The sequence below is a fragment of the Capra hircus genome, chromosome 18 (genome assembly GCF_001704415.2).
Source record: "Capra hircus breed San Clemente chromosome 18, ASM170441v1, whole genome shotgun sequence".
Classification (NCBI taxonomy): domain Eukaryota; kingdom Metazoa; phylum Chordata; class Mammalia; order Artiodactyla; family Bovidae; genus Capra; species Capra hircus.
Window position 1 is genome coordinate 3,165,013 of NC_030825.1, and position 27,208 is coordinate 3,192,220.

The following is a 27,208-nucleotide window of genomic DNA, read 5'->3' on the forward strand; positions in this document are numbered from 1 at the left end:
GGGCTTGAGCTGGTTCTTAAAGAAGCTCTGTCCATATAAACCAGCAGTAGGTGGCGCTGTGGCCTAGGAAATGGGGTTTCCTGGGTTTAGACAGCCCCTCCTATAGAGGGCACTAGGTGGACATTAGAAACCCGTCAGACTAATAAAATCTCCCTGGAGAGGTGATAACGCAGCATGGTCCCTGGAACGTAAGAGCGACTGAGGAGTGGCTTCTTGGGGTGCTGCCTCCCAAAGGGGTGGGACCATCTCTGCTGTTCTTAGCAAGAGAGGCTCTGTGGAGTCAGGGACCCTCAGACAGGTGGATCCCAGGCATCATCTGACTTGAGCCCCTCAGAGTCAGAGCTGAGACGGTGGTTGTGCTGGTTGGTTAAGAGTACAACTTCGGGCTGACCTGGCCTGGGTCTGGATGCCAGCCCTCCTTGGTGTATGACCTTGTGAGATGTTACCTCTCCTGGGCGTCTGTGGGAGTTCCCAACAAAGACTATAAAGAGGAAAAACCAACAGGCTGTGCATGTACGTAGAGGGAGAGATTTATGTTGGAGTGACTCACAGGACAGTGGTGCTGGCAGGTCTGGAATGCGCAGGACAGGTGGGCAGGCTGGAAACCCAGGGACCAGCTGATGTTGGGGTCTCCAGCTCCCAGGCAGTGTGGAGACCCAATTCCTTCTTCGTCCACAGGAACTCTGTGTTTTAAGAGCTTCACCGGAATGGATGAGGCCCACCCAGGTACAGAGGGTAATCTGCTTTACTCAAAGTCTAGCGATAAAACTGTTATTCACATCCAGAAAATACCTTTACAACAATATCTAGACTGGTGCTTAATCAAACATCTGGTTACCGCCTTCTAACCAGGTTGACACATAAAATTAATCATCACAGCATTCAATTATTCGCTTGTAAAGTGGGCAATGGCACTGTTTTGTTTGCTTTCGCAGACTCAAAACAATGTGTATAGACTACTTGGCCCAAAACTTGTTAAAACTTTTGTGCCACAGATACTTTTAATATTATTCTTGCAAACAAACATACCGCCCGGCACCAGGGGCTCCAGGCTGTGGGAAGTGGGGGTGATGAGCCAAACTGAATGACTGTGGAGGCTGGTGACACACGGTCGAAGAGCAGAAATCTGTGCCAGGCCTGTTAGCCTGATGCCTGTGGTGGGCGCTGGTGGGAGTCCCTAGGGGCCCGGGGCTGCTTTGAGCTCCTTAGGACTTCTGCATGAACTCCGTGGCTGTGGTGGAGACTCGCTTGCTAAGGGGGTGCCCTGGGAATCCAGTGAGCTGCGTGGGTATGGGTGACCTGTGGGCAGCTCTACCCCGGCATCCGCTGATCTTGGCCAACTTGGCTTCTGTGCTTTCCAGCTTTTTCCCTGCATGGCGCTGGGTGTTCACACTTATCAGTCATTTTCCGGAACTCTTCCCTTCCCCTCAAAGTGTAATGGAACCATTTCACAGCCACTTCTGTGAACATATTGGGACACTCACACAGTTCTGTTGATGGTGCTTAACTGAGCAAAACCTGGTTTGCCTCCACTGGGAAGCCTGACCCTAAGGAGCTTCTGTCAGAGGTAGAGGGGACTCTTTCCTTAGCTGTTTCTTGTGTCTCTTCTCAGGAAGAGCTGAGTGACTACACCCAGCCTTTTGAGGAAGACCTGACACCCCCACCCCCCCCAGCCGCCCAGAAGGCTCTCCCATCCCTCCCTCTGCCTGCTCACCAGTGCCCAGCAGGTCCTTCAGTTGGCTCTTCATCCTCTGCCCCAGGACGTCCTCCCGCCAGACCATTTCTACTTAGCGATCTGTTCGTCTGTTAGGAGACTCATGTGTTCTTTCCTCAAAGATGCAACTAGAGCTGGGTGAAACACACTGAATAGAAGAAAGGAGAGCTGAATACTCTCTAGGAAGTAACTGATAAGAGAGGCCCAACCATTTCAACATCTTGATTGTACAACTAGGAGACGGTACTGATGGAGGCTCTTTGAAGTTCAGACCGACACTGGGATCCACCTACAAACTGCTATTACAGTTTTCCTTTTTCTCCACAGCAGAGTGAGAGCTACAGAAAACTCTCCACTGTGAGCCAGGAGCAGTCCCCTTCCCGGTCTCTCTGCTGCTGCTTAGGAGCAGCACCCAGAGGGGCCGCTCGCATGAGGCTTCTTCTGGATGCAAATTCCTTTAGTGCTTGCTTTCGGGATTTACTACTTTCCCTGACAAGAACAGCGACTGGGGCAATGGCTCCTGTTTGGTAACTGAGCTGCTGTAAGTATGTTCTGAAAAACAGATGCCAAAAACTTGCACATTAATGTTCCTAGCAGCATTATGAAGAATAGTCAATAGGTGGAAACGACTCAGATGCCCATCAGCAGATGAAATACAGGATATCCATACAATGGAACACTGTCCAGCAATAAAAAAGGAATGAAGCGTGGGTTCAAGCTGCAACATGGATGAACTTTGAAGACATTGAGCTAAGTGAAAGAAGCCAGCCATAAAGGCTGCAAATTATATGATTCCATTTGTGGCAAATGACCAGAACAGGCAGATCTATAAGACAGAAAGTAGATTTACGGCTACAAGAGACTGGGATGGGACACTGGGGAGAAAGAGGGGTGACTGCTGCTGGATATGGGATTTGTTTTGGGGGTGATGAAGAAAATGTTCTCAAAATCGGTTGTGGTGATGATTACGCAACTCTGTGAATGTGCTAAACACCACCGACTCTTATACCTTGCATGCATGCATGCTCAGTTGCTTCAGTCATGTCCAATTCTTTGTGACCCCATGGACTGTAACCTGCCAGGCTCCGCTGTCCATGGAATTTTCCAGGCAAGAATATTGGAGTGGGTTGCCATGCTATCCTCCAGGGGATCTTCCTGACCCAGGGATCGAACCTGCAATCTCCTGTACTGGCAGGTGGATTCTTTATCCAGTAATCCACCTGGGAAGCCCAACTTCATACCTTTAAAAGAGTGAACTGAAGGGTATGTGAGTTAAATCTCAATGAAGCTGTTTTAAAAAAACACTGGAGGCCAATTTCTGCCTCCAGGAAGCAGGTGGATTGTACTCTGTGGGCACCAGGCATGGTTTTCTGTGGGGCAGGTGTCTGAGATGTGCCTGCAGAGCCTACAAACCACGGCTCTCTGAGAGAGCTGCAAGACGCTCTTACAGGATAACCTTTGGTTCCCTGATTTTGTTTGACATGAATCTAGTGCTCTGCCCCTCAGTCCACCTTCTGTGGAGCAGGAGTATTTCAGAAGTGCTCCAAGGCAATAATTTTGATTCATTCATTTGTTGTTTGTCCTCTAACTCCCTGCAGAGGGCCAGTGCTCAGGAAGCTCTTTAGGGAGAAAGGCAATCGGGAGGCCAGGAGAGCCTGTGCCCAGCTGACTTGACATGTACCAGTGCCCCTCCCCAACCACATTCCTCAAGTGCACATCAGTGGGGCCAGGTCCCATGACAGTGGCCCTCCCCTGCCCCACAGCCATGGGCTTTTCTAGAGTTTAGCTGCTCCCTGGAACATTCAGGCTGAATTTCTGAGGGGTCAGAAGGAGGGACCTGTCACATAGCCATCGTCAGTAAGCAGCCCTGACAGCAGTCACTGGTTGTGTGTGGGAGGTCTGCACAGTAATCAGTGAGGGCATCGCGAGAGCTGGGGATCAGAGGACTTCCCGAGTGTGGGAGGTCTGCACAGTAATCAGTGAGGGCATCGAGAACTGGGGATCAGAGGACTTCCCAAGTATGGAAGGTCTGCGTAGTAATCAGTGAGAGGCATGGAGAACTGGGGATCTGAGAACTTCCCGAGTGTGGGAGGTCTGCACAGTAATCAGTGAGGGCATCGGGAGAACTGGGGATCTGAGGACTTGCCTTGAAGCAGTTTTGGCAGGAGTTGATAGGAATTATGTGAATGGGAAAGACTAGAGATCTCTTCAATAAAATTAGAGATACCAAGGGAATATTTCATGCAAAGATGGGCTCAATAAAGGACAGAAATGGTAGGGACCTAACAGAAGCAGAAGATATTAAGAAGAGGTGGCAAGAATACACAGAAGAACTGTACAAAAAAGATCTTCACAACCCAGATAATCACAATGGTGTGATCACTCACCTAGAGCCAGGCATCCTGGAATGTGAAGTCAAGTGGGCCTTAGAAAGCATCACTACGAACAAAGCTGGTGGAGGTGATGGAATTCCAGTTGAGCTTTTTCAAATCCTGAAAGATGATGATGTGAAAGTGCTGCACTCAATGTGTCAGCAAATTTGGAAAACTCAGCAGTGGCCACAGGACTGGAAATGGTCAGTTTTCATTCCAATCCCAAAGAAAGGCAGTGCCAAAGAATGCTCAAACTACCACACAATTGCACTCATCTCACACGCTAGTAAAGTAATGCTTAAAATTCTCCAAGCCAGGCTTCAGCAATATGTGAACCATGAACTTTCAGATGTTCAAGCTGGTTTTAGAAAAGGCAGAGGAACTGGAGGTCAAATTGCCAACATCTGCTGGATCATCAAAAAAGCAAGAGAGTTCCAGAAAAACATCTATTTCTGCTTTATTGACTATGCCAAAGCCTTTGACTGTGTGGATCACAAGAAACTGTGGAAAATTCTGAAAGAGATGGGAATACCAGACCACCTGCCCTGCCTCTTGAGAAACCTGTATGCAGGTCAGGAAGCAACAGTTAGAATTGGACATGGAACAGACTGGTTCCAAATAGGAAAAGGAGTAAGTCAAGGCTGCATATTGTCACCCTGCTTATTTAACTTACATGCAGAGTACATCATGAGAAACGCTGGGCTGGAAGAAGCACAAGCTGGAATCAAGATTGCCGGGAGAAATATCAATAATCTCAGATATGCAGATGACACCACCCTTAAGGCAGAAAGTGAAGAGGAGCTAAAAAGCCTCTTGATGAATGTGAAAGAGGAGAGTGAAAAAGTTGGTTTAAAGCTCAACATTCAGAAAATGAAGATCATGGCATCTAGTCCCATCACTTCATGGCAAACAGATGGGGAAACAGTGGAAACAGTGGCTGACTTTATTTTTCTGGGCTCCAAAATCACTGCATATGGTGATTGCAGCCATGAAATTAAAAGATGCTTACTCCTTGGAAGAAAAGTTATGACCAACCTAGATAGCATATTGAAAATCAGAGACATCACTTTGCCAACAAAGGTCCGTCTAGTCAAGGCTATGGTTTTACCAGTTAGTCATGTGGATGTGACAGTTGGACTGTGAAGAAAGCTGAGCGCCAAAAAATTGATGCTTTTGAACTGTGGTGTTGGAGAAGACTCTTGAGAGTCCCTTGGACTGCAAGGAGATCCAACCAGTCCATCCTAAAGGAAATCAGTCCTGAATATTCACTAGAAGGACTGATGCTGAAGCTGAAACTCCAATACTTTGGCCACCTAATGTGAAGAGCTGACTCATTTGAAAAGACCCTGATGCTGGGAAAGATTGAGTGCAGGAGGAGAAGGGGACGACAGAGGATGAGATGGTTGGATGGCATCACTGACTCAATGGACATGGGTTTGGGTGGACTCCAGGAGTTGGTGATGGACAGGGAGGCCTGGTGTGCTGCGGTTCATGGGGTCTCAGAGTTGGACACGACTGAGCGACTGAACTGAACTGATGGGGGTACCAAAGCCCTCCCACCCCACGGGAATGCTTCCCAAGTGAGACCATGAGTTAGTGGAACTGGGCGTGGGCTCTGAGCCTCTGAAAGGGCCTGCTCTGCTCAGTCCCAGTACAGCTGCTGCCCAAGAAGTGGGGACCTGGCTGCTGAGCAACAGTGGGAGCGTCAGGAGGCCCCACTCAGATTCCCAGAGGAAACACCTTGCCTTCAGGAGTCTAGGAGGCGTGAGCGAGGGCCAGCTTCTCCCCTGGAAGACCATTTCAGGAAGCTCCTCCCACCCATTAGGGAACCTGACCACCCACAGCGCTTACCCAGAATCCAGACAGTGCAGGGAAAGGCAGACCGGGGTTCTAATCCTAGCTCCAACTGTGCCTCTGGCTGGCTACGTGATCCTGGGCGAGAATGTTATTCTGCTCTGAGACCCAGTTTCTTCATCTACAAAATAGGGCATATATTTTAAAGTCATTTCCACTGGTTTGTACAAACAACATTCATATATTTTTAAATTTGAAATTTTCAAACTTATTTTTTTTAATTTAAAATTCATCTAATTAAAATTAATATATGATTTATTTAAACCCTTACTTATATTCAAGTACATGTTTACCTTTTAGAACACTTCTTATTCTTCCACGTAGGATTCCTTTTGTGCAAGCCTCATAGTGATAAATTCTCTCAGCTTTTGTTTATCTGACAGCATCTTTATTTTAAAGGTTATTTTCATTAGGTTAAAAAAATTCTACGTTGGAAGTTTTTCTTTTCACTGTCTTCTGATTTCCATCGTTTATGAGAAGCCAGTCATCAATCTTAGTGTAACACAATACAAGGTCAGAAAAGTTTTTTTTCATGTTCAAGGCATCTTTATTGGTTGCTTCAAACTATTACAAAGTAAGAACTGCTGTTGGGCCCCTGGTCTCAGTAGTAGAGAAACAGCCTTAAAAACCTAGAGACCCAATTTTCCAAAGAGCTTCTCTCAGAAAGTGTGTTGGGTAACATGTTTTTCTTGTCCAGGATTACACACTGAGCTGTTATTAAGTCTCTCCTTAGTCCCCTTTAATTTGGAACAGTTCCTCAGTCTCTATCTTTCATGACTGAGTAAAGGGCAGTAATTTTGTAGAACATGGCTTGGTATGCGTTTGTCCAGTGTTTCCGCATGACAGATTCAGGCTCTGCACTTTTGACAAGAAGACTGCAGAAAGGGTGTTGTGTTCTCAGTACGTTGTATCAGGAGGCACGGAATGTCCATCTGTTCCACTCTCCTTGCCGTTAACGTGAATCACATGGTTTAGCTGCATTTTCTCCACTGAAAATCACTGTTTTCTCTCTGTATTTAGCAAGTAATTTGAGAAGACACTGCTGTGCCTCAGGTCGTTTTGGGCAACCAAGATGGGAACCAGGACCAAGGTCAGAAGCGCCCACTGGAAGTCTGTCGGGTTGGGCAGACTCTTGGGGTCAGGCCAGTGGCTGCTGCCCAGAGCTGGATGAGGGCTGGGGTCTTACTTGGTCACACAGGTCCCAAAGCCTGTGTACCTGGTCAGAGAAAGAGCCCACGGCAGGGGTGCTCATTCTGCTGCTAATCAGCCGTCTGAGAAGTCACCTCCCCACCTCTGTGCCTCACTTTTTCATTCAGGTGAGAGAGCTGGATGGTCTTAAGCTTCCCTTTCTGGCTAAGACCCTTTTGTTCTTAGCTCCTTTTGAGAACAGAAGCTAAATGCCTCTGAAGATTGAAGTTGGCCAAGGAGCTTTTACCCGAAAAATCACACACAAAACATGTGGGCTCTGCATGTGCTCAGCCGCATCAGACTGCGACCCTCTGGATCGCAGCCCAGCAGGCTCCTCCGTCTATAGGATTCTCCAGGCAAGAATACCGGGGTGCATTGCCATTCCCTGCTCCAGAGGCTCTCCCCAGCCCAGGGACTGAACTCATGTCTCCTAGGCCTCCTGTACTGGCAGGCAGGCTCTTTGCCACGGAGCCGCCTGGGAAGCCCTAATTCATTCAAAGACTGCTAAGGTGTCAGCCGGGCAGCGTAGCCCACTCATTGCTGCGGAGCCACTTCTCCCTTGTGGGGATACTGGTGACGAGGAGCCTAAACTCAGTTCAGTCCCCCACTTACACGAAGCAGGGTGGCCCCTCCAGGACACTCGTTCAGGTCTGATGGCTGCCCAGAGCCCCCTAGACAGAGGACGAGTCACAGCTGGGGCTCAAAATGCCTCTACAACGCCTCTCCTTTCTCCTACTCTTCACCCTCTCCCACCTCCACTCTACACCCAGGCCCACTATCTCCTAAACAAGTCGCTGAAAATGGATTTGAAGAGGCCGGAGAAGAAACCCTGGGTTCCAGGTCACCCCACCTTTCGAACTGAACGACCCATTTCATTACTTGAATACTGGTATGGCCATTACTACTTCAAGAAACCTTTGCTATCTGCAATTCAACACCCAGATGCAAATGAGCTTTGCTGAGAGCAGAGGCAGAAGACAAGACGTGGGAAGGTGTGAGGTGACTGACCCCAGGACTGGAATGGGGAGATAAGCAATGGCTAGACGTGGACGTAGCAGCACCCGGCAAACGAACGTGGCCCAGCTCTGGGCCTGAACGGAAGGCAGCCACCAGACACCAGGCGCTGTCGTGTGCTGCCTCTGTCAGAAGCTCCAGACGTGTTCCCCGAGGAAGCAGCCTCACGACATGGCTTAAGCACATGAGCAGGACGAGTAATTCTGGACACACGAGACTGAGGGTCAGAAAACCCTAGATTTGGCTTCCAGCTCTCCTATAAAAGGCCTCGGGTCCTGCTCTGCTTGACCTAATTAACCAAGAACAGGGGCGTTCAAACAGTAAGTTTCTGAGCATCAGTCTCAAGTTCACAGCCAGCGCTCACCACTCTGGAGACTTCTACGAGCATAGCAGGTGTTTGAGGAGGGTCCTCCCAGTCATCACAGAGAAGATTTAACAAGTAAAAACCTGCAAACTCTTTATTAAATTCTCCCATTTCATCTGTACAGAAAAAAAAACGCACATTATGTTCAGAATCTCGGTAACATCTCAAAATTACACAGCATGAACATGTAAAAACAAGGAACTGCCGGGATTTTATACATAGAAAGAAAAACCATTTACAAAAGAGGCTTGTTAATTTTACTTTCCTTCTTAAAAAAACAAACAAAAAGAAAACCCAGTTAAAGGCCTAAGATCTCACACAGCATTTGCTGGACAGTCTCTCTTCCAGCCTGGATTGACCCGGAAACACTGCGTGGGGAGAGGACGCTCAGTAAGCCTCGGGCTGCCAGCCCTCCTGTCAGTCACTTGTTCTGGCCAGGGAACCTGCTCAAACCATCAAGCGTGTGCGGCACAGGGCCTGCTGGGCTCTGGGGTCCAGGTATCAAATCTGTGTTGGGGGGAAGGCAAAACAGAATATCGAGGCACTGTCTGAATTCCCTCCTTGCCCAGGGAGACTCCTCTGCCACATGGCTGCCCATACCCCTACATGTGTGCTGTGGCGGGTCTTGGGAAGGAGGACGGGGAGACCACCACCAGGATCCTGTCACCACCAGCCCGAGCAGACAGTCCACCTCTGTGCTCAAGGTGACCAATAGCCCCTGGGTCTCCTCGGTGATCTCACTAGATGGTGTGGAGGGGCCCATCACTCTGAAGTCAGTCTGGGTTTGCTAATGACTTGTCTTTTGTCTGAGGTCTGGGCACAAAGGAGGATTGGGCCTCGAACTGCCCTGCCTGATATGTGACTCTGGTCCTAGGGGAGAGGACCAAGGGGAATTTAGCTGGAGAGATGGCCAAGCAGAGATGAGACAGAAACCCATCCACCAGAACATCAGCTCCAGCCCCTGGTCCTCTGGGAGCTGAAGACCAGTGGAGGAGCAGTGACTCAGGAGCAGCGTGTCCCCCAAGACCCGGGGAACCTCGGGGCACTGGAGTGCTGCATTCCATAAAACTACTTAGGTGCTGTCCAGATGGTGAGAGTGGATAAAAGGAGTTCTGAGATTCTTCAAATTCCTAAGAATTGGAAATACAAGTGCACACACCAAAATGCACATGATTCAAAAAGCCCTATTCTTTATTCTATGGCCCAAATTTAGTTTGAACGAGTCAGGCTATGTTGGATGGCTTCTAAGGGTCCCTACTGCAGGTTCCTTCCCCGTACGTGCTTGCGTGGAATAAGCAATATGTGGAGAATGCTTACTTTTTGGTGGGGGAGGGAAAGAAATGGGAAAAGCAGAGTTTTCCTCAGAGGAACTTCAGACCAGCTGAGAAAGGAGGTCCCACTAAGCAACCGACCCTTCGCCGGGTGACTCACACCAGCGGGGATCCTTGGGACAGAAGCGGTCCCACAAGCCTGGAGGTGGTGCACACAGGAGTCAGTCTTCTCCTGGAAGGGGGAGGGAAGTCAGCACCCTGTCTGACGAAATGTAAATGGAGGCTACAAGTCTTCACTGCTAGTCTCTCGTTACCTGACCTCAGGGAATGGGAAGAGATGGAATCTGATGGCCATTTCCTGTCACATCTTCTAGGAAAGCAGAGTCTCCCTCCCTCTCCAGCATCCCTGAGAAGAGAGTGTGCAGGATGAGAGTCAAGGGCCGCAGTGAACACCAGTCAACACCTGCTCACTCAATCCTAGAATTCCCCTTGCCTCTTAAGGATGCACTGGCTCAGAACAAGCTGATGGGGTCTACAGAACTGGGCCTGTGGGTGGTACCAGAGTGTCAGGGAATGCTAAGGAGGGGGGCTTTCTTGCTGGAGTGAACCCAGGCCTGTCTCGGAGCATCTTGCTAGCAGACTTCTCTTGGGACAGCAGCAATAGCGGAGGAAGGCCAGGGATGCGCAGGGCAAGACCTCACTCCACAGCCGCCTTGTGTGTGAGAAGCTCCGTGAGGGGGAGCAGTCAGGTTCGTCCTGCGCGTTCTGCTCAGATTTCTGATTCCCTGCGCTGCAGGGCCGCCAGCCCAGAGAACTGACCTCCCGGCTCCTCTGGACTGCTGTGGAGACACTGAGTCAGCACTTCTGAGACTTGAGTGAATGGACAAAGCCTGATGAGTCCCCTGGCTACTGTAATCTTCAGCAAGGGCATGGACCCTTGGTCTTGACCCAAAACCATACCTGCTGCTGATGTAATTGTTCCTGGATGGGCTAGACACCAGGAGATGAGAGAGCAAGAGGGCTGTCAGCTCCCCCACGAGAGGCATGGTTTCTTCTTGCCTAGTTCTTCCCTAGCTGATCTACCCAAGAGTGACCTATGAAGCCAGGGACCAGAGGTGGCTCAGAGCCTGTTTTTGTCACACCGAATGAGATACAGAATGGATACAGCTGGGCCATAATTTCTGATGGATGTATGAAACTGCTCAGTCATAGGAAACTACTCCAAGTTGGATGGTGAAATGCTTTCTGGCAACAAGCGATCAAAGATAGCGGCAGAGTTATCCCTTCTCTCTATCCAGATCATTTCTCAAGGTGACGGATGTTTCAAGAATCAAACTCTTTTTCAGACTTCCAGATCTGCTGCAGACAGCTGAGATCATCTCTCAGTTCAGAAAGAAGAGAAGCATCAAGATGAAGTAAACCGTGGCGACGTTTTACACACGTGGGGAGGGAGACAGCAGAGGAGGAGAATGGAAGCCCCCGCATCAGATGGGAAGTTATTCTGTGCTGTAAAGCACGTCACACGCATCAGTGGGGGCCTGTGTACATGTGGCAACCCCGCCTCTCGCTCTCAGCACCTGCCCAGAGCAAGGGAGGAGCCCCAGGAGGTGCACCATCCGCCAGCTCAGTTTAGTGCAACAGGGGTGGAAGGAGGGGTGGCGCTCCAACTCCAAGAGGTTCAAATGAGATGAGACAGAAGACCCGCAGGACAGCTGCTGAGAATCAGGAAGACCTTAAGAGCAGGACCTGAGGGGACCTGGCAGCTTAGAACCACCCTTGGTGACTGGTGGTGCCATAGGCAGGGGGCGTCTGCAGCTGGCGTCTGGAACCCACTGCCTCCAGCAAGAGTAGCAAAACGGAGAAAGAAAAGAAGCAAACCACAGCATTCAAATATATGTCAGTCAGGGTTAGACAAGGAGTCACCTGGACCAGCTGACCCATTCGTCCTGAACACATTCCAGGGAAGACAGAGGGGGGGTGGGCCCGCAGCACACGCGGACAGTGGCGTGGTGGGGCGGGGCCAGGCAGGGTGCATGGTCTATGTGGACAGTTTTAGGCACGTGATTTATAATACTCTGTGGACGTCTAACAGGTTAATAAAATATATATTATATAAATATATCTCCTACTGTACACACTGCCCTCTTGTGCAGCCACTGGATTCCGTGCCCCAAACTCAAGCCCAGGTGCCCCAGGCTGAACCGTGATGCTGGTATGCCTCCCTCTTGATACTCCAAGCCTGTCATCTCTACGCTGGAGGGCTGAGTGATGCTCAGGAATGTTTCCACAGAGCTCAGACTCAGCAAAGACTGATGAATCATCGAAGTGCAACATTTAGCCAATGCCTACTACCGTGGGGGTATGCAGCCAACGGACAGAAAGGAAAAACGGAGAAAGAGCCTCCACCTTTTACTGGAATCATGTTCCACGCCCTCTGCATGAAGAGGTATGAAGGAGCTTGTCTGGGAAGGTGGCCCAGAGCCTGTGGGAAGGTCAGCTTGCCATCCCTCCCTGAGACCAGGCTGCATCTTCAGAAGCCACTGTCTGACCTGCACTGTTGCCTGAACGTGACCCAAAGTGAGCCGATTCCGCCCTCATCCTGCTTCCTGCCCTGGCTTCCTCCCCCCCGGGTGGCGGGCTCCCCCAGCAGCGGAGGACTCGGGGAGGCACTGCCACCCCGGCAGGGCCGGTCCACACGCGGAGAGCCCCGCGCAGGTCTGGAAGGCAGGCCCAGGGCCCAGCCTCTCCTGCAGAGCAGTGGACGGATGAGCTGCTCACACCCCTGGGCCCTGAGGAGACGGCAGAGTGACATGTGGCCGTGGGTCTTGACCCGCAGTGGCTCTGCTCGGGTAGGGATCGGAAGGCATCACTGTTTCAGCAGAAGAAAACAAGACCCAAAGTGGGCTGGTTAGTCGTTTCCTGCTACTCGGTGAAATCCATGGCCCTGACGGGGCCAAAGGTGCTTCTGAGAGGTCAGCCAGACATCCCGGTTACAGCGTGTTGGGTGGTGTGTCTCCCCTCTAACGTCCTGCCTTCCTTTCACACCGCCACACAGAAAGAAGAAAGAACCCCATCGCTCAAATCAAGCCTGGAGATGTGTTACTATATACATTTTTTTTTTCTTTCTTTAAAAAAATTTTTTTTTTTTTTGGTGTTTAAAAAAAAAAAATTCAGCTGAGTTGCAGGTCAGGTGAATTGGTTCCAGAAGTATTGGTAGGTCCATCGGGATGAGAGACTTGTTTCTGGACAGGGAAACCCGAGTCTGCCGACAGAGGCGATCCCCAAGGCGGCCGGCTGCTGCACGAGGTCGAGGAGGAGGACACCATGGACGCGGGAGGAGTCTGCGGCGGACGCGGCGGTGGGCGCCTGCTGCTGCTCTAACGTGAGTGTCGGGGCCACCGCGCAGGAGGGCGAGGTGAGGGGGTGCGCTATACAGGAGGGCTGTACAAACGGGCCGCCAGACGGGCAGTTCCTCTGGGGCTCCGGGCGCCTCTACCTGTCCTTGAGCTCCCGTGTCACGCGCTTGGTGATGCGCCCACACATCAGGCCGACCAGGAACAGGATGCAGATGCTCCCGCTGATCACAGACAGGATGTAGTTCTTGGACGGGGAGGTCATCACTTGCATGGCGAGGTCAGAGAAGCCGTCCGCCGGGGCTACCTGGAAAACAAACGGCGGCATCGCCCTCAGAGAGATGTGGGCTGAGCCGATGCTCACTCGAAACTGCCCCCTCGGTTCCTACCATAACTGGGGTCATTTCTTTTGGGGAGCGAAGAGGGTGAGGGACGAGAAAATCAAACACAGAGCTACAACTGGTTTTCCTGACCACAGTGCTGTACACAGCCGCTGCACAAGATGAGGAAACGCAGACAAGTACAAAGCGGCGGGCCCGCAGAAGTGAGCACAGCGACCACCGCCACCCGGGAAGAGCCCTCACACGGAGGACCTAACCACGCGCGGACAAAGGGCTCAACACGCGTCAACCGTTCAGTCCTCACACGAGTCCCGGCATGTGGACTCCATGACTCCCACATCACAGGTGAAGACCCAGCAGCCCAAGGGGTGGCAAGGGGTCAACTGACTTGCACAAGGACACAGGTCCTTAAATAGTTTATTTTCCTCACACACTGCTGCCTTTTCAAAAACAAAGAGAGAAGCTGAGGCTGTGGTAGATGCTCATTCTGTCTTGCCTTGTTCCCACTCACCATCACAGCATCAGCCTCCTCTCCCCCACCAAAAGCAACCTGCAGGCGTGACTCACGCTGACTGAACACACTCAACGCGAGCCCAGCTGCGGACGCTGGGGGCCTAGCCAGCCTTCATGCCGGTGCTCTCTCCAGCGCCCCTCTGTGGCTGCCTGCTCTGGCAGAGTCAGGGCCAAACGGCTCCCCAGGTGCGCACAGATCTGTTCTGCTGGGTCTCAGCTTGGCCTGGGTGCCCAAGAGGGTCCGCACCAGAGGTCTGGGCTGCTTCTACACCCATCCGTGCACTGAGAACAGCATGACGGGTCTTGAGATTAAAGTGGTTTGAGCGCCAGCATGTGCCACCGGAAATCAAGCAGTGGAGTCACTGAGCAGCAGCCCTCAGTGGCCCAGAAGCAGAGACCGATGTGCAAGGAAGAGATCAATTCACGTCTCAGCCGTCCCATCTGGAGAGGACGGCTCCAGGCTCACAGAGCCCAGGAGTCCTACAGGTGCACTGAAAGATGTTTCCAAACACACTGACTCATGACAAGGACAAGGGGGTGAGCGAAGTAACTCAGAGAGACTGGGAAACTCAGAGCAGATGTCACTTCAGGAGATTCTCGAGGCTCATTACCTTTGCTGCGTAACTCCACATTTCGATCCGGTCATTGAGACGTTTTTTGCACTCCGGTTGTAACCTCACCCGCTTATCCTCCAGGGCCTCCATAAGGCAAGACATTTCTGTGCAAGGAAAGGGGTAAGAAGAGTCTGAAGATGTACAGAACAGAGATTTCAGTAAGGCGGGGGAGAAGGGTACCTACCACCAGGGAATTCAGATCCAGAGGCTACCCAAAGTGAAATCCCTTCAAGGACACTTAACCTAAGAGCTCACATGGAGAAGAATGTCTAAGGCTGGCTCTCCGGACTCTCTCTTAAAACCTCTTGATTCTCAGAGGACACACGTGGATCAGAAAGAGCCGTACCCTTGCCCAGGTTCCACGTCACACAAGACCTGACCTCGGAGCCCACTGCGGCCACTGGGAAAGCTGTCGGAGCCGTTCGCTGGGCAAGGCAGGAAGGGGGCCGTGATAATGACCTTAACTTTCGCCCCCCTGGTAAGTAGCTCAGCTTTCTCTTGTCAAACCTTTACCTCTGGTCAGGGCTGTACCAGCGTACACCTGCAGATGGCTCCTAAACTCATTTTTCACAAAGCATCAACCAGGCCCCCAGGGGTGCTGTCTACGGTTAAGCTGCAGCTACAGAACAGTCGCTGTAACTGATGTCTCCGCAGGATCTCTGCTCCTCCCGAGACAGCTCAGAAAGGGCTAGAGTGAACACAGCGACTTACGACGCCCTCGGCCAGGGGTGATGGCTGCACAGTGGTGTTTAATGTCTAGGGCACAAGCTGTGTGAAGAACCGGGTCCACGAAGATGTCTGCTTTGCTTTCCTTCAGCATGTTTAACACTTCCTAAGGCAAGGAGATCACAGAGAGCACTCTTATAGAGGACACACGGCGAATCTGTTGTCCGTAAATACTTCACGCACAAACAAGTCAAGGAGGGAAGGTTAAGCCAACAGCGGCTACTCGGAGATTGCTGGCAACGTGGTGAGGGTGCAAAGAACAGAGATTGTTCGCATCCAATTTAATTCAATAAATGTAATTTGGGGGCCGAGTGTACGCAGAGCTGTTTGCTAAACAAAGCAGGGCAATATTAACATCAGAATTGGGTTTTGGCATTCTGGTATACCATATTATTAAATACTAAGTGTTAGTGTTTACACTGACTTAAAGCAGTTCTTTTGTTTCTATAGAACTCTGTAGATGTGAAACCTGAAAATCAGAGTAATAAGCTATATTAAAATTCCGAAACAGAAAGCACGTTTGTAAAATGTCTCACTTTGTCTACATTACCCTCAAAAGGAAAAAAAGAATTGACAGCACCTAACTTCTACTGTGAGAACAATTCTTATCTGAGTTTAAAGATGTTCTGAACAACAGAAACACAAACATAACTGAAATCAGCTTGGCAGACACTGTTATTAATGATGAAATTGCAGCAAAGACAGTCCAGAAATACCTTCTCATGTAAAAATCAGTTTGCTCTCAATAGACTGTAAAACAACAATAAAAGCAAAGCAAAAAAAAAAAAAAAAAGAAGTATTGTTCAAAAAGTCCTCCCTGAAGTTAAATGAAATCATTTGATGAAATAAATGTTTGCAGGAAAATACATGGATTTAGCATTCAAGCAACTCCTACCATTCTTCAGACCATGTGGAGTCAGAAACATTTTTAGCAGATGAAAATATTTGCACACAGAGACTTCCTGCAGCTGAACTTTGGGGGCAAATAAGTGGGCAACAGGGAGGACAGGATGGAGGAGATATGGGACTGATGGTGCTGGTTCCCTGACCTCTGAGAATGGGTGCTCCGGCCTGCTGGGAACGGGACTTCTAAAACGACAAATATGTCTGGAAGGCTGTAGTCCAAGGCAATTTTTGCTGGTTATAAACGGGGTCTACGGAACCAAAGGGAACACACTGCTCTCCTGAAAATTGAAGGTGTATATGCTTGAGATGAAACTGAATTCTATTTAGGCAAGAGATGTGCTTATGTGTACAAAGCAAAGAACAACACAGTAACTCCTGGTGGAAAACCTAACAAAACCAGAGTAATCTGGGGAAAGATCACTCGAGCTCATGGAAACAGTGGCATGGTTCGTGCCAAATTCCGAAGCAACCTTCCTGCTAAGGCCATTGGACACAGAATTCGTGTGATGCTGTACCCTTCGAGAATTTAAACTTCTTGAAAATAAATAAAAGTGTGGATTTGTCCTGTTGTGCTTTTGTTAAATGGCTTAAAAAATTCTTTGTCCTGAATACAGTTGCTAAGTCCTAAAATGGTGGTGGCTATCAGGGATATACAGAGTACACAGGAACCTAGAGAATGTAGGACTATAGGAGGGTTTTGATGAGGATGGATGTATCTTGTATCTTAATACAAGACCTTAAATGGTAAGGGGAAGATTGCAAGTAATTTTTAGTTGGAAACAGTGGAAAGGAGTATCTTGGAAGGTTTCTAGTGATGGAGCACTGGAACCTAGCCTATGGAAACATTTTTAAACTTGGCAGCGCTGTGTGGCTTATGGGTTTTTTCTGTCCCCCAACCAGTAATCAAACCTAGGCCCTTGGCAGTAAGAGTGCAGGGTCCTAACCACTAATCGGCCAGGGAAGTCCCTTTAGCCAGTATTGATATATATGTAAAACTTCTCCAGATTTCCACATCAAATGGACCTATAATTCTTTTTATTTCAACTCTGGCACTGTAGTACTGGTACCTGTCTCCCTCATTACACTGAATAAACCTTGTTTTGATCTAAAGTAAAAAAAAAATAAAAATAAAAAAATTTGCACACAATATTCACACTGATTCAACAATATTATTGAAACACTTTTCCAAAAAGAGGTAAAGCTTTTTAAAAAAGATCAAATATATATTATTTTGCTTATCAATTTCATAAGACAATGTATGTTAACTATCATATTTTGATAAAATTTTTTATGTGATGTTTCTGAAATGAGCTAGATTTTTAGTTTCATTAACTTTTATGAATGTAGTACCCTTACTGGTATGTTGGAATTGACATTTTACTTCAGCATAGCACTTAAACATTGGTTGAGTCATGGAGACGAGACATATTCACAACTAATTAATAGGCGTGTAAGAATATTTAAGTTACAGGCAATTAAGGGTCAAAAGCCCAATGAGTTTGGTAAGAGGCATGGATAGAATTCCTGGAAGGCAGGTTTCGATTTTAGCACCGAGATGCACAGTCTATAGCTTTCAGAGGAAGAAGAGGAAGAGGAGAGAAAAACAAGCAACAGAAAACGGAGATTGACGGTAGTCACCTTTTTACAGCCTTCTGTCTTGATTTTCAGCAGGTTGACCTTGAGGCACTCCTCTACCTGGCCGGTCTGCTCCTGGGCTGCTGCTTCTTCGGCGCACAGGCTGGCGATCTGCTCGGGACACACGGAGAGCACAGGGCAGCCCTGCTCGCACTGGGCTCCTGGGCCTCTGCGTCATGCAGACTCACGGACCTCCCACAAGCGTGCCCTGGGGGCCTCTCAAACGGGTCCCTGGTGGCTTTCGCTCCCCTCCCACCACACGGCGGGCCAGGCTCTGTTCTCCTTCACAAGGACTGGCACAGAGCCGAAAAACCCATCAACATGAAGATACTTCATGCTGTCGACCTCCAGGCCTGAGTCAGACTGTCCCAGGCCTGGTCACAAAGACTGCTCCCTGATTCCTCAAGAAGAAGGTCAGATAGCCAAGTAAAATCCTAAAAGCAAATCCCTGACATTCTCAGAGCTTCAGGGTAAAAAGAGCTGCATAACTTGGAAACACAAACAAAGGGGTCCTGACACATAGCCTACAGCGCAGATTAAAAATGCAGCCTTCTTCTGGATAGCTTTATGAGTAAGCTTCTTTGAAATACGTTTAAAACTCATATCCATGAAACTGATGTATGGTGAGCAAAGTTCTCAACATGGCCTTTTCCAGCCAGGAAGTCAATTTCCAAGAATAGGCCCTTCATCAGAGGTATTTATTACAGGAGCACTTCCATTTTTCTGGCAAGTGTTGGGTGTGTTTTGGGTTGACCATCAGAATAAGGAGAGGGAAGACCAAATTAGACATAGACAGATATAATAAAATTCATGTTCCATAGAGAAATATGAAGTCAAAACTGAACAGTGCGGAGAAGGAAACGGCAACCCACTCCCATATCCTTGCTTGGGAAATCCCATGGGGAGTCTAGTGTGCAACAGTCCATGAAGTACAACAGGGCTGGACACAGCTTAGTGGCTAAACAACAAATGGCAGTTCTAGCCAATGTATGAGAGCAAAAACTTGTAAGGAATTGGGGGTTGGGGCTGAAACCAAAATCCTATTGTTTACAGATGTGAATGCCTATTTAGAAAAACCAAAATAAACTGCAAGCAAATATTTAAACTTAAAAAAAAAAAAAACAAAACTGAACAGTGGGAGGACTAAGGCCAAGTCAAATTCAGTGTTACGAAGAACCAGGAGCTCAGACAATGGAGAGCCTAGAAGAATCCTGGATTCAGGGCTGAAGGGAAAGAGTAAAGAACTTATCTCCAATAAAACCCTCCTGACCAGCTCTGTTCACAGCAAGTTCTCTACCCAAACCCTACCTCATCCGAGCAGTGGAGCTGGAGCTGGGGGTCGAGTCGGTAATCCAGAGCAGACTCCTGGATGATAATCCGGATCTGGTCTTCACAGTCTGAAGAGAGGCGCTACGTGTGACAAGGGGAGTACGTCAGCCTATTAGAACACGTTAGCTTTCCACTGGGGCCCTGGCTCGGGGAAGATGTGAGAAAGGTCTTGGGGAAAGCGGCAGTAAGCTAAGGACCTCCATAGAAAATGCTGCTGCAACTAGTGGAGGCCTCGTGCGAAGCCCAAGGCAGTGTACCTGGTCTGCGTATCTCAGCTTGAGGCAAGAGATGACTTGACCTTCTAACTCTGAATCATCCTTGGCCTTAGTCAGGATCCCATGACAGAATTTAGGGATGTCGGCTTTGCAGGCTTTCCTCAGCACGGGGTTTAAGCGGTAATCTAGAAGACAGGAGTAAGCACATGATGAAATACTCCACCTGGATGGACAAATGTTTTGAGATCCACTTACCCAAAGGGGGCATATTATGTCAACGGCCATCAATACACCATTATTTTTTTTATCCAGTAAATGTTTAATGGGCTCCTTCACTACACTGTTTTATTTCATTATTTCATTATTTTTATTTGTTTTATTTACCTCCCTGTGGCTTGGAGGACCTTAGTTCCCTGACCAGGGAATGAACCTGGGCCACAAGAGTGAGAGTGAGGAGCCTAACCACTAGGCTGCCAGGCAGCTCCTCCATGACGCTATTTTAAATCCCCAACATAACGTGGTGGAAGGGCAGATGTGGAGAATCCTACTCCCCAGCAGCTCTGCAGGGGACCAACATTCTAAGCAGTCCTCACAAAAATCATGCAGACATCAGTACCCTTCCCCATAATATATATATTCAAAAACACTGAATATCCACCTCAATTTGACCATTAAGTTACAAGGTCTTGCAACTTCGAGATTAAACGTCTCTGTTCTGAAACAGGTCACCCATGCATTCTCCCGCCACATGCACGAAGTTTTATTCAACCTCCAGGCTCTTTCAAAGAACTCTAGCCCTAATTCGTTTTGGATGCCCTGTAACGGCGGGTTCCCTGTGTTTTCAGCTTCCCCTTCCCCATGACTCTGTGTTCCTCTGGATACTCTTCAGGGAAGAAGTCATTTTGCTTATTACATCCAGACTCTTAGCAGCCACAGGTGCCACAGCACCTTCAGTTTAATCAGGCAAGCATATGCCCACTGCGCGCCTCTCAAGCTCCACCCTGTGGGACCAGGGAAGCCAAAGTGGTACCTGTGTTCTGGGTGATCTGGCGCTTGGTTATCATCTGCTTGCATTTGGGATCCATCAATTCACTGTTTTTATTTTGCTTCAAACACTGCAACATGGTTTTAGAATCTGCTTCTGGACAGAATCTCTGCAAAAAAACAAAGTTTTATAAAAGTAGTTAAATGCGGCAGTTAACACCATATTTATCACTCTTACATCTTCTAGGGAGCTTACGACAGAACCTAAAGGTACCACTTGGGACAAAAGAAACAGCAAGCCTGAGTAAGCACCCAGCCTTCAGATCCCTTTTATCTCTTCTCTACTATACTTCTCACATTTCTTTCTACTTCCTGTTTCTTATTTTGCATAGGACTGATTCCCTATTTACATGGCTATGCCACATTACATGGCATCTCATGAGCTTACTTATATTTACATGGCTATGCCACATTACATGGCATCTCATGAGCTTACTTACATATTGTTGACGTATGAACGTAACACTGGGCTACGTGACCATGTAGCCCTCAAACCATATCTACCCAACTCCAGTGGGAAACTCAGGAATGACCCACCAAACAATGTGAGCAGGGATGTGGGGAAATGACCTTTCTGGTTCCTTCTCCTAACAAATCCTGTGGAGCCAGATCTTGTACACCTGCTAGTGTCCTTGAAGTCAGAGATTCACTCTGACTAGTGATAAACTCATCTCTATCCGCTAATCCACCATCTGTTAATTATAGTCCACTGGTCTTAATATGGGGATGCGGGTTGGTGATTTTTATAAAAGGCATAAAATTCTTAGAAAGCTCTCTCAAATCACAACCTGATATTTCCATTTTTACAGAGGGCTCAATTCTTCCAGACCTACCTAAAGAGACTTCTTACTTTCACAATTTTCTTTAGAGTTTGTTTGACAGGGTGAGAAGTATTGCTTTATTTTAAAGGGAAGTTGAAACAAGGGGTTAGCACTTTGATCTCTTTGTACGCATGCACAGATCCAGGAATGACATCTCGTCACCCCGATGCAGGGGACGTTCGCTGGAGACGCAAAAGAACCAAAAGAACTTTAGAACAAAACAGCCACTGATGGCAGTAGACAGACGGCAGTGGACAGGACATCTGATGGTGGCTTTTCAGTAGGCCTCCACCAACCACCTCAAAACTCACCACATATTCAGCAGGCCTCGATTTTCTTGTGTCTCAGGTCAAAGTGAGGTCAGTCATTGTTGCTTAGTGGTTCTCAAACTGGAGCTGCCTTGGAACCCGTGGGTGCTTGTGAAAACAGAAGCCACCACTTGCAGAGACTGACTCAAGAGGTCAGGTGGGGCCTGAGAGTCTAAGTTCCCAGGTGGTGCTGGTGCTGCAGGTCTAGGGGCCAGAGTTCGAGAACCATGGCCTTAGCTCTACAGCACAGGCTGACGCTGAAAGACTGTGTGCCTTCACTGTGCAGGGTAAGGCGCTTGTGCTGCTGTCTCTGTGGCCCTGGCCCTGGAGCCCTCACCTTTATCATCTGCTTGCAGACTCGCGTGAGCGTGTAGTCTCTGTGGCCCTGGCCCTAGAGCCCTCACCTGTATCATCTGCTTGCAGACTCGCGTGAGCGTGTAGTCTTCTGTGGCGCTGGCTCTAGAGCCCTCACCTGTATCATCTGCTTGCAGACTCGCGTGAGCGTGTAGTCTTCTATGGCGCTGGCTCTAGAGCCCTCACCTGTATCATCTGCTTGCAGACTCGAGTGAGCGTGTAGTCTCTGTGGCCCTGGCCCTAGAGCCCTCACCTGTATCATCTGCTTGCAGACTCGCATGAGCGTGTAGTCTCTGTGGCGCTGGCTCTAGAGCCCTCACCTTTATCGTCTGCTTGCAGACTCGCATGAGCGTGTAGTCTTCCGTGGCCCTGGCCCTAGAGCCCTCACCTTTATCATCTGCTTGCAGACTCGCATGAGCGTGTAGTCTAGTTCCGGGTCCATCATCTCCGTCTCCTGCAGCTTAAACACTTTCTGGTGGCAACGAGGGCTCAGCTGCTTCTTGTTTTCTTTTAGACATTCAATAATCTAAGGCATAAGAATTATGGACAAGTTAAGGGGTGGATCCTCAGCCTCAGGGATAGAGGCAACCCAAATGTATAAAAATGATGGATGACGAGCAGGCTGCACTGGAAGTCTGTGGGGAAGGAAACCCTCTCAAGATTCCTGGTTTCTTCTCCCTTCCAGGGTTGTTTCTTGTAAGATTTCTTTTGGAGCATACATCAGGCTCTCTGCCTTTCCCTGCAGCAATAACCCTGACTCAACAGTAGGCACAAGCCAGGAAGTTCAGCTCAACTCATCATTTATCATATGGGAATAGAGCATTAGATGCCAGGTATGAACCAGACCCAACCCTTGCCCCTGAAGGGTGAGGGTTAAGGACGCTGGCAGAGACTCCAAGTCAAGGACTGGCACCACCAGAAGACGCACAGAGCAAGGAAGCTTTCAGCCGAGAGCCTCGGGAGAGACAGCAGGTCTGTCAACACCTTGACTTCAGGGATCAGGCCTCAAGACTGTGAAAGAATAAATTTGGTTTAAGGCACCCGGTTTGTGGAAATCTGGCAGCTCTACAAAACTAACATTCAGACGTAAGATGGACAGTGGACCTCTCATCAGAAGCTGCAGGGCTTTCTTTGGTGGGCCAGAGGTTAAGACTCCACACTACCCATGAGGGGGTGCAGGCTCAATCCCTGGTCAAGAAACTAAGATCCCAAAGGCTGTGTGCATGGCACGGCTTAAAAACCAAAAACCAAACAAAACAAGAAACAAAACTATGCATAGAAGAGTATGGAGTGAAATAAAGTACTGTAAGACAAAAAAAAATCCATCAACCTAGCATTCTATATCCAGCAAAACTGTTTTTCAAAAACGAAGACAGAAAAAAAAAAAAAAATGAAGACAGACTTTCTCACACAAGCAAAAACTGAAGCAATTCATTATCCATACATACAGCTTTCAAAAAAAAAGTTAAGAAAAGAAGTCCTTCAGGCAGAAGGGAAAACATACATAGGTCAAAACCTTGGATCTACATAAAGAAAGGAAGAGCATTAGAAAAGGAAAAAAAATGAAGGAAAAAAAATAAATTTTTTCCTATTTTTAGCTGATTTAACTGATAACAGCCTAGTAACAATGTACTGGGGGATCCTGGCATATGCATTAAAAAACGAATAATGTCAAAAGGGATGGGCAGAAGGAACTGTAAGTGCTCTCTATTAAAATACATACATTGGGGAAAAAAAGAAAAGAAATGACAAAACCCAACTGGTGGTCTCTCTGAAGAGCAGAATGGAAAGCCTAAAATGATACATTACGAATCTGGGAAACAGAACTGCAGAACTACCTGAGTGTGGTATACAGAGAGAAAGAAAGGAAAAACGTGGAAGACAGACGGACATGGAGGACAGATTCAGATGTTCCAAATGTCTAAGAGGAGTTCCAGGAGGAAGGATAAGGGAATTTTTGAAAGAACAATGTCTGAGAATTTCCTTGAACTGAAGAAAGACATGAATTCGGAGACAGGCAACAAGGATAATAAAAACAAAATCCAGATCTAACTATAGCACAGTGAGATTACAGATCATTAAAGACACAGAGAAAACTCAGAGGTAGATTAACCACACAGAGCTGAGAATCAGACTGATACTCGTCTTTGCATCGCCCGCAGCAGATACTGGAAGACAACGAGGCCGTCATCTCTGAGGCTGAAGCACCGTGGCAATGCCACGAGCCACAAGAGGTAGGTCCGACATCAGAAGAACACTGAAACAAAAGCACTTTACTGCATCTCATTCCTGGTGATTCTGGCTAGGGCCCTGTTCTGTGAATTAGAGGGGAAAACCAAAAAACCTCCCACGGTGGTTCTTATGTGACCTCCAGTTAAGAACTTCTGTGCAACGAGACCAAACAAGAGAAAAACGAATTTTGGGAGGAGGCGTTGGAAGGATCACTGGGAGTTTACTAGGCAGGCAAGGTGGGGGAGGTCAAGGTAACCAGAGAGAAGGAAGAGAATGAATCGGTGGCAAAGAGGAATGAAGGTGAGCAAAAGTACTCTGCTTGAGGTGGCTTAAGAAGGGATGATCAGGCAGGACAGGATGGGACCTATCCTACCCGCAGAAAATTATTAAAAAGATACCTTCATACTACTTTCACCATCAAAAAATAAAACCCCAAAAGTTACCTGCGCGTTGCCATACTGCACAGTGGAACAGTGGTTCCTGATGTCACCTTTGCAGGCTTCGTACAGATCTGGTTCCAGGCGGATGTCCTCTGTCTGCATGAGAGAGCCAGCATGGGAAAGTGAGCTTACTCTGCGCTGGTGAGATCAACTGCTCTACCCATTTGTCAACCTGACCTCGTCTGGTGCCCATAACTGCTATCCAGTTAAGCAGCAGCAGGGGCCACTGTGATCATGGGAGGAGGGCTGAGTCTCAGTCTGGCCACCATCTAGCTTCACGGCCTTGGACTTTCTTTGCAAAATGAAATGCTACCATTCTGCTCTGACTCCTTCACAGGACTGCTGTGAGATGAAATAAGGTAGTATGATGTGGAAACCACTTTGAAAGCTAAAATCATATGGAAGTAGGATTCCACTTATTATTTTACTGAAAGAGCCACGTTCACATCTAGGGACCCAAAGTTTCTATTATAAAAGGATGCGAAGGCCAGCTCCACTTAAAACATAATTATCACTGAATTACTACCTCTACCTGTGGAAACCTGGTCATGCAACTTTGGGGATATTAGTATTCTCTGGTGTTCATTACTACTTCCTGCTTAGAATGAATCTTCTCAAGAAGACTCTTGAGGGTCTCTTGGACTGCAAGGAGATCAAACCAGTCAATCCTAAAGGAAATCAGTCCTGAAAGACAATCAGTCCTGAGTATTCACTGGAAGGACTGATGCTGAAGCTGACACTCCAGTACTCTGGCCACCTGATGCGAAGAAGTGACTCACTGGAAAAGACCCTGACGCTGGGAAAGACTGAAGGCAGGAGGAGAAGGGGACGACAGAGGATGAGATGGCTGGATGGCATCACTGACTGGATGGACATGAGTTTGAGCAAGCTCTGGGAGTTGGTGATGGACAGGGAGGCCTGGAGTGCTGCAGTCCACAGGGTCGCAAAGAGTCAGACACGACTGAGCGACTGAACTGAACTGAGGTGAGATAAATACGATTCAAAATAAAAAACATAAAATTAATACATATTTTTAGCTGTCTTAACATGGCTTGGGCCTCACCTCAAACGTAAAGTGGAAGGTGTCCTCTCACAGTGTACAATGGGTGCCTTCCCAACACCCACGTCACCTTGATCATAAGTAAGCTCATCAGTGAGTGCCTCCCCTGACGGGGGACAGGGCACAGATCTCAAACTACACAATCCAACTGGAGAGGAGGGCCTCTGTTTCATGCGAGGTCAGTTTTCTCGTTTCTGTTTCCTGCTGGAGACCAGTATTGGAGCAGGTGGCCCGGGTGTTGCGGGCAGGCATTGTGCAGCCGTGAGGGAAACCAGCCTTAATGACGACGCTGGTGCCCAAGGACAGCAGAGCACAAAGGGAGAGACCTCGACCCTTGAGGACATTACTGATGCAATGACCGGCATCACACGCTCACAGCTTGTCTTACTTACAGCTGGGCTTCCAGTTACATGTGGTAAAAAATACTTAATCATGTTAAAAAAAAAAAAAGGGAAATGAGAAGCTGTCCTCTGGTAAAACTTTAGCACACAGCTCTAAGTCTACCATCACGCTTGTGGCTAAAATCTTCCCATTTGCCCTCGCCCTTCACCCAGCTCTCTAAACCCTGCCCTGTGGTTCCTGGGACCAGAGGCTGTGCTCCCAGGCATTACCATCTCCAGCTCCTCCACCCGTAGCTGCTTGCGGCACTTCAGGGACACCCTGTGTTCCTTGACTTCCTGGAGAGTGTCGTTGCGCACGGTGGTGCTCAGGCAGATCACCACGTCCACCCTGCATGGAAAGAAGAGGCCTGAACTGGGCTGGAGCCACAGAAAAGCAGACAGCCAAGACCTGGGCTGGGGCAGGGGCCACACCAGCCCTCCAGGGCCCATGTACCCCTTTACCATGTTCTGAATGCCTTTCCTGTTAAGTCTCACTGTGTTTCCAGAGCGCTCAATGCAGCAATTTGACTGTACACGTCACAAACACTGGGCCCCAGCCCGAATGCCGACAACATGCCTGGCTGGTGGGGAGGCCACAGAGGGGACGTGTGTGCAAGGACAGTTTACCACTTGTCAAATACATGTGACCAGAGGGGAATGCTACTCCACTCTCAACTCTGGACAATGTCTTTGCTACACTGTGAAGGATAGAAACCTAAGCAAAAATGGGAACCTGGTTTATCTGAGGGGAAATGCGTTCCAGAAGTTCACTTCTGCGAAGAGCAGCATAGAAGAATTTGGGAAGCCATGCTATCAAAGCTCATCGCTCTCCTCATTAGGACCTGGTTCCTAGATGAATGAAGTGTTTGTTTCTTTACTACTCTCTCACTCAGTGAAGGCCTGTGCGGCTTCCCTGAGAGATGATGTAATGGGATGATGCCCGAGGACATCAGCTAACCTCCTCTCCACACTGCAACCTGCTCACCTAAGTACACAAAGCTGTATCTGCTCCATCAGTTAGGCGGTCTGCACGGGGAAATGAAACAATGCTCCTTTAGACCACAGTCTCCCCACTTCAGAACTACCGCCAGGTGTGGCTCTCGGCTGCCACAGAGAGGCTCTGTCCAGGCAGCCCGGGTCCCGGCCGTAACACCAAAGGG

The 27,208-nt window shown here is 48.6% G+C and overlaps 2 protein-coding genes across 2 annotated transcripts in view; one reads left to right on the plus strand and one right to left on the minus strand.

Moving 5' to 3' along the window:
• The window catches only part of GLG1 (golgi glycoprotein 1), a 121,655-nt gene continuing 103,020 nt past the window's right edge, over nucleotides 8,574-27,208 (minus strand). The window contains exons 17-26 of the mRNA XM_018061700.1: nucleotides 26,280-26,397; nucleotides 24,612-24,704; nucleotides 22,325-22,462; nucleotides 20,440-20,563; nucleotides 19,452-19,594; nucleotides 19,174-19,275; nucleotides 17,869-17,976; nucleotides 15,310-15,430; nucleotides 14,596-14,702; nucleotides 8,574-13,437 (exon numbers count right to left, since the gene is read on the minus strand). Of these exons, the coding sequence (XP_017917189.1) occupies nucleotides 13,270-13,437; nucleotides 14,596-14,702; nucleotides 15,310-15,430; nucleotides 17,869-17,976; nucleotides 19,174-19,275; nucleotides 19,452-19,594; nucleotides 20,440-20,563; nucleotides 22,325-22,462; nucleotides 24,612-24,704; nucleotides 26,280-26,397 (1,222 nt within the window). The 3' untranslated portion in view covers nucleotides 8,574-13,269. The remainder of the gene's footprint in view (nucleotides 13,438-14,595; nucleotides 14,703-15,309; nucleotides 15,431-17,868; nucleotides 17,977-19,173; nucleotides 19,276-19,451; nucleotides 19,595-20,439; nucleotides 20,564-22,324; nucleotides 22,463-24,611; nucleotides 24,705-26,279; nucleotides 26,398-27,208) is intronic.
• LOC106501714 (60S ribosomal protein L35a) lies at nucleotides 16,413-16,813 on the plus strand. The gene is given in 1 exon segment (XM_018061701.1): nucleotides 16,413-16,813. A coding segment is annotated over 1 exon segment (333 nt). The 5' UTR covers nucleotides 16,413-16,427; the 3' UTR covers nucleotides 16,761-16,813.